The sequence below is a fragment of the Gekko japonicus genome, unplaced genomic scaffold (genome assembly GCF_001447785.1).
Source record: "Gekko japonicus isolate JY-2015 unplaced genomic scaffold, Gekko_japonicus_V1.1 scaffold2816, whole genome shotgun sequence".
Classification (NCBI taxonomy): domain Eukaryota; kingdom Metazoa; phylum Chordata; class Lepidosauria; order Squamata; family Gekkonidae; genus Gekko; species Gekko japonicus.
This window is the reverse complement of record NW_015160921.1, coordinates 168,203-179,716: the sequence shown is the minus strand read 5'-3', so window position 1 is coordinate 179,716 and position 11,514 is coordinate 168,203. Positions and strand designations below refer to the sequence as shown.

The window sequence follows — 11,514 nt, the reverse complement described above, 5'->3', positions numbered from 1 at the left end:
CAATCTGGTGAAGTTTACAATCACTATTTTGTGATGATTTGGCTAGTGTTAGTAGAAGTTAAAAAGGCACAGGAGTGCTCCAAATTCCAAATTCTCCAAACTTCCCCCTCCCTCCTTAAATGCAGTTATCTGGTCATGCATTACTATACATCTGTATCTGGCATAACTGATGGAGGCACCCACAGTAGCAACACTGTGTTCCAGTTTAGCTGGATTTGACTGCCAGCAGCGTTACCTGCTGTTGATTTCACCATCCTTCTCAGCAGGTGTTATGTATTGAGCCTGAACTGTCCTTGCAAAAGGACTGAGCTTGGGATACATAACAATAGATTGCTAGGATCTTAGAATGGACCAGTAGGGAGGCAGGGATCCTAGAGTAAACCAATTGGGAAACAACAGAGTGTAACTTGCCTATTGTTGGGAGTGGGGTGTTTTTGGGTGTAACCTCTTTCAGACATAAATACCTGGCTTCGGCCAGGGATTGCAGTCTTCTTTCTCTTGCTGAATCACTAATAAACTATGAGCTGATCACTTCTACGCATCTGAACCCAGTATATTTCAGCAGGCATTCTGTAAAGGGTCAGCTGCTTACAGGAAGTTCACCTAACCCAGCCCAGGCTGTTGGGCAGGAGAACTTCCCACTGGGTCATGAGGTAGAAGAAAAGTTGGATCTCTATTCCTATCCATGTCTGACAAAAGGGGCTTATTCCCTGAAACTCTTGGTCTCTAAGGTGCATTTATTTCATGATTATTACTGAAAATAATTTTTGTTATATAGAGGAGGGGGTGATAAAAAAATGATCAGCTCCAGGTGTTGAATATGTTAGGTTTGCCTCTACCCTAAGGCACCACTATAAATCAGCTGTGATTTGACAGGGGGAAAAAAGAGAAGTTAATAAATTATTTGCCCTGGGCGGCAAATAGGCTAGGTATGCCATTGGTTTCCTTTACTGCCCCAGGCCCTTACCTCATCAAATGAGTGTTTTCCCTGCACCTAAATATTGGTGTCAGCTACCAGTGTAAGATGCAAAACAACAGAAACACCTGCAAATGTTGAAATGCAGGGTATTTTCTTTCGATTTGCAAAGGTTAACTAATGGTGACCTTTTTTTTGTTTGTTTGTTCTCTTTCTCTTGTATAATGATTTTCCTAGGTGACTAAGCAGGTAGCTGAAAACTTTCCAGCACAGAACACTGACTGAGAAGGAGGGCTGAAAGACTGCTGTTCCCATACACAGAAAAAAGCAGTTAGAAAAGCATAGAGTGTGCTGTAGCATGGCTTTCATGCTGGAGAGAATAATGATAACCTCACCCCATGCTCTGCACTTACTTATTGGGTTACTCTTCATCTTTGTGTTACTGAAAGCTATTCAGTTATATTGGAGGAAAAGAGAGTTGCTGAACACCTTCAAGATGTTTCCGGGTCCTCCCAGCCACTGGCTTTACGGCCACAACAAGGAGGTAAGAAAGGTGGCTTTGGGACAGGGAAAAGGGGAGTTTAAATAGAACACCACAACTAAGGTGCAAAGGACTTCTGCTGCATATATTTTCTCATCAAAATTTCCTCACCATGTACTGGCTATGCTTATGAACTGAATTGGTACCTATTTGATTGAGTCTGTGCTGTTTTCTTGAATGATAGCTGAATCTGTTACATTTATCAATTGTGTGCTGAATTCTAAAAATCTGTTAAGTTTAGAAGCTGGGAATGGCAATGAAAATAAACATGTTTTTGATGACAATACACTAAAGCATCCCTCCTGGGCTGTGGGAAAAGTGTCTTTTATTTCAGTGTCAGAATCTATGGTGATCACTGGCATTATTAAATTCCTTGTTAATTTAACATACTTCAAAACTACCTCAGCAAAATGCTGACAAATAGATATTTTCACTAGCTCAACAACTCACTTAAACTGGGCTGCAACCATTGCAAAGCAGCTAAGTGTGCTTAGTCTACATGGAAGGGCTCTGTAACTCTTGTGGGTAGTGTGTTGACATGCTTAGTATGCATAGCTGGTTGTAACCCAGTTTAAATGAGATGCAGAGCCTGTGCAAAGTCCCACAGGGATGTTTTTTGCTTTGTCAGCTATGACGACCCCATCCACTTCCCTCCCTCAGAGGTTAGATTTTTCCTCCGATTTTCTTTCCCTTCTGTGACTGAGCCACCCTAGTTATCTGTTTTCTTCTTTCCTGAAGAATTCTGGCTGTCCCACCCTATCACAGTATAATATTTTGCCTGTTTGCTCAACCCAGGAACCTGAGGGAAGGAATTGTAACCCCCTCTAACTTATATGCCTTAAATGGCACTTGAGAAATTTTCAATATTCCAGATTAACGAAATATATTCAACATAGAGGGGAAAGGTCAGGTGAAATCAGGGGTACAATTTCTGAAGTACTCATATAGATAACTCTGAGGTAAAATCAGTACATGCACAGATGTTAGTTCTTATATTTCAGGCTAATAAGAGTTTCTTAGCTATTCTCATTAAGCTATTCACATTACTTAAAATCTTTATGTTGAGAGGCTTTTGTTCCAACACTCCAACACACATTCTTTGAGTATTGTCCAATTCTTATGGTTTCCAGAAAGCTGGTGCACTGTTTCCAGTACCCAAACCCCTTCTCCTTGGAACACCAGTACTTGTCTTGAGTTTTTAACTGACTCTTAAGGTATCCAAAGGCAGTTTCTAACCACACCAGACCAGGGATCTCTGCACACTTCAGAGCTAACTCCCTGTTCAACTGGGTAGGGAAATTTTCCACTCACTAGAAGACCTATAATCTTTCTTTGTCCCGAATGGGAGTCTCTGTCTAACTACCCATTCATCCTTGCCAACTTTCCGCAGTTCTCCTGTCTGTGTTTCAGCTAGGGCTGAAATCAGACTCAATTCTCCTGAGTATCCACTTCAGAGGCCTTTCTCTGCTCAGCTGATACTAACCAATCAGATCTCTTGGAACAGACTGTCACTCAAGGCTATCTGGCTCTGTGAAGAATTAACTTCTCAATCCTTCATCTATTTACATGGCACTTCTAAGCTTTTAAAAATGCAGTATGTCATACCAGGCTTACAGTCGAATCAGGTATTTTATATGAAGTGACTAGAGGTTGTCTGCATGTTTATCCCTCATTTTCCTCATCTTGCAATTGCATGAGATTTTAATTTTTGTGTTGATATTTGTGTTGGAAAAAGGAAGTATTTTCACAGAGATATATAAATATATCATTTCGTTTCTATTTTTTGTATGTTGTTGATGTGAACCTATTTCATTGCTCATGTGTCCAGTTAGCCTTTGTCTTTTTACACCATTATGTTATTTTGTTGCATTTATGTCTTGTATAATTTAGATACCAAAATACTGCAAAAACAGTGTTGAAATTGTTATTTCTAATGAGAAAAATAAACATGCAAAACCAGAAAATAGCATAAAAATAAAGATTAACAATTTCCATTTGCACAAGGTAGAAACAAAAGATACCAGGAATCTGTTCAAGTTGAAATGACCAAGCTGAGCAATTCAGTAGCAGACCTAATTTTCTACAGATTCCATCAAAGTCTGTACTTATGATAAATGACTTTAAAAAAGGAACACTTCCTTGCATGTACAGAAACATTTGATGTAAAATAGGGTTACCAGCTTCCAGGTGAGGCATATTCTGAAATTACAACTGATCTTTAGACTAGATCAGGTACCCTGGAGAATATGGCTTCTTTGAATGGTAGAGTGTATGGCACTATACCCTACTGAGGTCCTTCCTCTTCCCAAACCATGCCCTCTCCAGACTCCACCCTCAAATCTCCAGGAATTTCACAATCTGGAGTTGGCAAGCCTAGGTAAAAATTATCTGTATCATAAAGCTGCAAGGTTTATTCAAGAGCTTCATTAACTAAAGATTTAGTTCTTTCCTGGCATGATTGTTCCAAAGCTCTTCCTTACCAATAGCCCACTGCTTTTCCTATGCCCAGGCCATTTGGGAGTTTTATCCAAGCCCTGTTAAATATTGACCTGTGTTGTTTGCTAGATCCATGCATTGTCTGCTTAAGTTGCCCTTACTCATCTTCATTTTCCCATGCCCTTTTCTACAGTCTCTGCCTTTATACCCTCTCAAAATTTGTTCCAGTTGTACATATATAGATTTAAAGGTATAACCATAATTTTCACAGCAAGTTGATAAGAGATACCATTTTTCAATGTGCCACCTATTAAAATCTATATATCTAATTCTCAGCATTCCCTTCTGTGTGTGGATACTTATTTCTGGAGATAGGGGCATACTCTCCTCCAACAGGTTTTTCTACAGACTCAGAGGACTCTGTGAGTTTGCAGAAAAATCCGAAGAATTAAAAAAAACACCCTCTGGATTGAATTCCCCCCCAATACCTTTTGAAATGGCCACCACAGGGTTCTACTCCAGGCCCTGCCACATTGACAGTGGGAGACAGTCAGAGAGAGAGACAGACAGAGAGACAGACAGAGAGACAGAGAGACAGAGAGAGAGAGCAGGACTGGAGTGCTTGGATTGGGAAGGAGTCCTCCTGCAGTATGAATGGCTATATAGCAGGCAGTTTGGAGCCGGGCCTGTTGTGTGGATAAAAAGGAGGAGAGAATAATATAAACTGCTTGAGTCCCCACTGTGGAGAAAGACCATAGTTTTCCTCAGTAGAAGCTGCAGGGGGGAAAGGAGATGGAAAGGCAAGCTGAACACAGAGGGGCAGATAAATGTTGGTTGGCTGTTGGGTGGGAAGGAAACAGGAATGCGCCAACTCCAGGTTGGGAAATTCCTGGATCTTTGAGGGGTGGAGCCTGGGAATGGTGGGGATTGAAGCAGGGAGGGACTTCAGACATATATAATGCCATAGATTCCACCCTCCAAAGCCGTAATTTCTTCCAGGGGGACTAATGTTGCCAACCTCCAGGTGAGGGCTGGAGCTCTGGAATTACAACTGATCTCCAGGTGACAGAGGTTTCCTCAGAGAAAATGGCTGCTTTGAAGGGTGGAGTTTATGGCCACTTTCAAGCTCAAACCTCATCCTCCCAAGGTTCTACCCTCAAATCTCCAGGAATTTATCAACATGGAGCTGGCAACCTTAAGAGGAACTGATCTCTGTATTTGGGCAATCCATTGTGATTCCTGGAGAGCAGCTATTGCTACTGCTACTATGGGGAGGAAGGAAGTAGGTGTGAGGCTGGGAAAGTGACAGGGGTAGAAAGAGTGATGGGGTAGGGGCAGAAAGGAAGTGATAAGCATGTAGGGGGAGAGAGAGAGTAATAAAAGGAGTGGCAGGAAGGAGAAAGAGTGTGAGAGAAGTAGGGGGAGAGGGGAAGAAGCAGAAATGGGGGGAATGGGATAGCCACTCCCACAACTTTCTTGTGGGTCCCCACTTCTTGTTGGATAATCAAGACAATGTCATATTGATTTACATCCCTGTGGGGGTTTTAACAGAATTTAATAAAAGAAGGCAATGTTTTTTTTTAAAAAAAAACTTTAGAAGTAATTTTTCCACTTCCTGATTTAATTCTGCCATTGTAGCCATTTTCCAAATCTTCTGTTACCCCAAATGGTCTGTGTTGCCCCAAAAGCGGATCGTCTTCTGTTTTTGTTGGGGAGAATTAACAAGGAGACAGGGAGATATGTTGTCAAAGGCTTTCATGGCCGGAATTCATTAGTTGTTGTATATTTTCCGGGCTGTACTCAGGAAGGTGGCGTAGGGCTGAGTCATTATCTTGTAGGAGTATCCCAGGCTGTGACATGCTAATGGAGGAGCTTCCTGGTAAAAGGTTCCAGTAAAGGACACACTTGCACTTGTTAATCAGATTTTTCCGGAGGACATAACAGCCTTATTCCACCATTGTTTTACAACCAATTACTTCCAATGGGATAATGAATTCTATTAACAGATGGATGGGGTTGCCATGGGAAGCCCTCTCAGCCCGGTTATAGCAAACTTCTACATGGAACATTTTGAAAAAACAGCTGTAGAATCTGCACACCACAAACCTACGATCTGGTTCAAGTATGTAGATGATACCTTTATCATTTAGAGCCATGGAGAGGTAGAATTGATGGAGTTTTTAGACCACTTTAACAACATCCACCCGAACATACAATTCACCATGGAAAAAGAAATCAAGGGTAAACTTCCGTTTCTAGATATCACAGTCATCTGCAAAGCTAACCTTTAATTTGGTCACAAGGTCTACAGAAAACCAACTCACACAGATCATTATTTACACAAAAACTCCAATCACCACCCTCGGCAAAAAAGAGGCATAATCAAAACATTAGCAGACCGTTCAAGACGGATATGTGAACCGCACTTTCTCACCAATGAACTAAATCATCTAAACCACACACTTCAAGCAAATGGCTACTCCAAGAATGAAATCAGAAGAGCAATTAAACCACAGGTAAAACAAACAACTGAGGAAAACCAGTCTCCCACAGGAAAAGTGTTTTTGCCATATATCAAAGGAATCACTGATCAGATGGGAAAACGTATGAAAAAACATAACCTACAAACAGTATTCAGACCCACCAGAAAAATACAACAGATGCTACGATCAGCAAAAGACAGAAAAGACCCCCTCACTTCTGCAGGAGTATACCACATACCCTGCAGTTGTGGACAGGTTTACACTGGGACCACACAGCGTAGCATCCAGACAAAAATAAAAGAACATGAAAGACACGGCAGACTTGGCCAACCTGAAAAATCAGCAGTGGCTGAACATAGCCTAACCCAAACAGGGCACAGTATCTTATTCCAAGACACTGAAATGGTGGACAACACATCCAGTTACCATGTCAGATTACACAAAGAAGCCATTGAAAGTCATAAACATAAACACAATAAGTATTTGAGCTTCAGTTTCATTATCTGGCCTTCCAGGGAACAGTCAGGGTTGATTTCTTTTAGGATTGACTGATTTGATCTTTTTGCAGTCCAAGGGACTCTCAAGAGTCTTCTCCAGCACCATAGTTCAAAAGAATCTATTCTTCGGCGCTCGGCCTTCCTTATAGTCCAACTCTCGCAGCCATACATGACTACTGGGAATACCATTGCTTTGACCATGCGGACTTTTGTTGGCAGGGTGATGTCTCTACTTTTTATCATGCTGTTTAGGTTCGCCATCGCTTTCCTCCCAAGGAGCAGGCGTCTTTTAATTTCATGGCTGCTGTCACAGTCTGCGGTGATCTGGGATCCCAGGAACGTGAAGTCTGTCACTACTTCCACGACTTCCCCTTCTATTTGCCAAGGAGTGATGGGGCCGGATGCCATGATCTTAGTTTTTTTTGATGTTGATCTTCAAGCCCACTTTTGCGCTCTCCTCTTTTACCCTGAGCAAGAGGCTCTTGAGGTCCTCTTCACTTTCTGCCATCAGAGTGGTATTGTCTGTATATCTGAGGTTGTTGATCTTTTCCCCAGCAATCTTAATTCCCGCTTGTGATTCATCCAGGCCAGCATTTTGCATGATGTACTCTGCATATATATTAAATAAGCAAGGTGACAATATACATCCTTGTCATACTCCTTTTCCTATGCTAAACCAATACGTTGTTCCATATCCGGTTCTAACTGTTGCTTCTTGACCCTTATACAGGTTTCTCAGGAGACATGTGAGGTGGTCTGGTACTCCCATCTCTTTAAGGACCTGCCATAGTTTGTTGTGATCCACACAGTCAAAGGCTTTAGCATAGTCAATGAAGCAGAAGTAGATGTTTTTCTGGTACTCTCTTGCTTTCTCCATAATCCAGCGAATGTTGGCAATTTGATCTCTAGTTCCTCTACCTCTTCGAAACCCAACTTGTACTTCTGGCAGTCCTCTATCCACGTACTGTTGAAGCCTAGCTTGTAGGATCTTGAGCATGTCCACGGCCATATAGCCCAGAAAATCTACAACAACTAAATAGACAAGGAAAGCTGGAGAAAGGGAGGTGATCTAGCAAGACAGCACTGCCACTATCTTTCCCTGTAAGAGAAGTCTCAAAATGATCAGACCAAGGTAAAATAGATATTGATTTTATTTAAGAGAAAATGAGAGTATTACCATACAATAAGCATGCAAGAAGCAGCACACATACAAGACCAATTAAGAAAAAAAAGGGATTAGCTGGAAATATAGGGGGGTATTGGGATTATAGGTACCTGTCCAGGAGAGGCAAGGTCCAGAAGGGCAAGATGTCCAGTATCTTGGGTGTGCAGTTTGGACCCAGGAAACATACACCCAAAGAGCTCTGGGTATTATTTTTATAGGAAAATTGTGTCCTGAGGCAGTCTGACATTTGTGCCTCAAAATAATACCAAAAATGGCTTTCCCAGGATAAACAAAGACCTGGAAAACTTGTGACAGTTTGCATGAGAGATGAGGTCCCGAGTAAACTAAGGCGTTAATGTGTTTTGGATAAGATTAGCTAGAGGTGTCTGTGAATGGCTGAATAGCATTCCCAGGAATGGACAAAGGGAACAGGAGATGTTCTTAGGAGGAGTTTTAGATGTAAAATGTTTATTTATTTATTATTTTCGATTTATATCCTGCCTTGCCTGCACAGGCAGGTTCAAGGCGGCGTACAACGTTAAAATACAATAAAACACAGTGCATAGATGCAATACAATAAGATTCCACATAAAACAATATACAAGTAAAGTGCAGATCAATTTAGATGGTGGTTGCTGTATAGTGATCCGGTATAACCAGGCCAGCTTCCATAGTTATTCTTAGTGCTCATTCATCAGTGGCAGCTCCTAATAGAAAGCCTGGTGGAAGAGCTTTGTTTTACAGGCCCTGCGGAACTGTAAAATAGTGTTTGAGCTGGAACTCTGGTTGCTTCCTCCGGTGATTCAGAGGGTAATGGATTGCTAATTAAACTAATCAAAAAGAAACAATACTGCTTGGTGACCCTCCTTTTGTGTTAGGTGGGAAAGAGAGGAGCTGTTGTTATGAAAGAAATGAGGGGAAAGGGGAGGGGAGGCTGATAGAATTAACAATCCAGGTTGAATGATGTTAGCTCTGGGGTGAGGCAAATCCATTGTTTGGCATATGCAGATGTCAGGTTAGGGAGACAGGCTGCAGCTGGGTCAGACCAAGATGTCACACTTACCAGGGTCTTTACTTAGGCATAACTATGAGGCCTGCCTGTCTGGAATCCATCTTGTTTATACTTAGGTCAAGTCTGCCTGACATATGTACTCCTGAAGAGCTGAAAAATGGGGGTGTTCTCCTCCACATTGCCCCTCACTAAAGAGAGGGGGTCTGCCTGCTTACACCTGTATAATCATTTTGAACAATGGATTTTATATCAATATGAAGCTATAGATATCTTAGCCACTATTAGCAAATTCTGTATCTTGTTGTAATGGTTCTTTCTCCACTATTCTACCTGACCAGGAAGGATATTAATAGAATTGTACAGAGCAATACAATTTTCAACCCACTCTGCCTCTTATTCTTCAACTATCCTTTCTGTGACAAATCCTGTATCACCTGCACCTTTACAAAAATAATAAGATTATTTTACATAAATGTTTGTAACCATTTCTGCTGTTCTTTTGCACAATTGTATATTGAGTAGTTCTCATTTCCCCCCTCCCTTTTTGCATTGCACAAGAAGCATTGAAGTCATAAACATGAAGAAACTGACACTGTTAATAAGAGCTTTCTCCTTCATGGGAATAATTTCTCCATTTTGGGAAGACCTACCAGCTATATGCAAATGGATCAAATTCACTGACATTTCAAAAGTTTGTTTCCAAATACTTCTTCCAAAAGGAAACAGCTACTGTGCCTTTATGCTCATCAGTAATGCTAGCTCCATCTTTGGCAATGGTACCTCTTAGAAAACGGAGAATGTGACACATGTGGTATCACATTCTTTTTATAATGGGGTATACAGTCATTGTTCCTTGTGGGCTAGGTAGTAATTGTATTTTGAACAGTAAGTTACACACTGCACAGGGAATCCTTTTGCAAAACTGGATTCTCAAAAAAAGTCAGTGGTCCAAGTATTTATGAAAAAAAATCTGCTCTACAATTTTAACAAATGAGGTGCTTTATTACATGTTTTCATATTTTCTATTGTAGATCCGACGAGGACAAGAATTCAAAAAAATCTTGGAATGGGCAGAAAATTACCCCTATGCCTTTCCTAGATGGTTTGGTGGCTTTTCAGCTAGCTTGCTAATCAACCACCCTGATTATGCTAAAGCTGTGTTTGCTCGACAAGGTAAACATTATCTATCATTTAATGATCAGCCTTTAGTAGCTAAAGCAATACAATGTACTCTAGAACGATGTGATGTGTAATAAATGCATAGGCTGGAAGGAGGTAAAGTAAATATTAGCAGTCTGTAAGTGAAAGATACAAATGTGGAAGTAAAGCCTCACATACCTTATGTTACACAATAGCTGGTGTCCAAGGTCACACAATGTGGGCCAGAAAATGTCGCACACTAGGGTTGCCAAGTCGTATCGACTTTCCGGCGGGGGAGCGTTGCTCGGCTCTGGGAGCTCTTCTCTGTCGCATGCGCGCAAAGTGTGTGTGAGCCACCAGCGCATCCCATTAGTGATGTGCTACATCGATCGCATTGGAAGCGTGGCCCCCATTGTTGGAGGGAAAACCATAGAGTTTTCCCTCCGACGATCCAGTTCACATCCCCAACGTGATCGACGTGGTTGAGTCACCTCTGGTGACGCAGCCATGCTGCGCTTCGGGGGCCGAGTTCCCCCCGGGGCGCGATTCTGCAGCAGTGGAAATCGGGCCTCCAAAGCGGGGGTTTACCCACCCCCCGCCCCCACTTAGCAGTCCTATTGCACACAGGGGTCTGTGGAGTAGTGTCAACAACTGGGCAGTCTACGAAGTCATTTTATGTTGGATGTCCTTGTCATTCAATGTGGTTGTGGTCACATTGTCCACCCTGTTAGAGCAGAGGTCTCAAGGGAAGGTGGGTTGAAAGTGAGTGGTTGTGACGAAAGTCTCAGTAGGTTACGTGGGAATGAGAAGGAAGAGTCTTCGGAAATGAGTGTTGTGAAATGTCTATAGTTTTGAAAGTTGTCATTTATGGTAGAGAAGTGTGGCTGAGGAATGTTTTCCAGCAAGATAGATTAGGGCTGGATGGTTTCAGGGAAACAGGTAGGCTGGCTGTGGGCCTCCCACCCACCCCAGACAGGCCACGCCAGCCCAGTTAGGCTAGCTGTGGGCCTTCCACACACCCCAGATAGGCCCCGCCGGCCAAGGTAGGCCACGGGCCTCCCACCTCCCCAGACAAGCCTCTCCCCCCCAGACAGACCTCCCACTCCCCTAGACAGGCCCCGCCAGCACATGTAGGCCAGCTGCGGGCCTCCCAACCCCCCCAGACAGGCCTCCCCTCCCCGACAGGCCCCACTGGCCCAGGTAGATCAGCTGCAGGCCTCCCCCCCCGACAGACCCTGCCAGCCCAGGTAGGCCAGCTGTGGGCCTCCCCCCACGACAGACCGCGCCGGCCCAGGTCAGCCAGCTGCAGCCTTCCCACCCCACC

General features: G+C 42.8%; 1 protein-coding gene across 1 annotated transcript in view; it reads left to right on the top strand.

The window, feature by feature from the left end:
* Positions 1–1,274: 1,274 nt before the first annotated feature.
* The window catches only part of LOC107121640 (cytochrome P450 4A4-like), a 34,948-nt gene continuing 24,708 nt past the window's right edge, over positions 1,275–11,514 (top strand). The window contains exons 1-2 of the mRNA XM_015424601.1: positions 1,275–1,460; positions 10,082–10,223. Coding sequence (XP_015280087.1) covers positions 1,275–1,460; positions 10,082–10,223 — 328 coding nt within the window. The remainder of the gene's footprint in view (positions 1,461–10,081; positions 10,224–11,514) is intronic.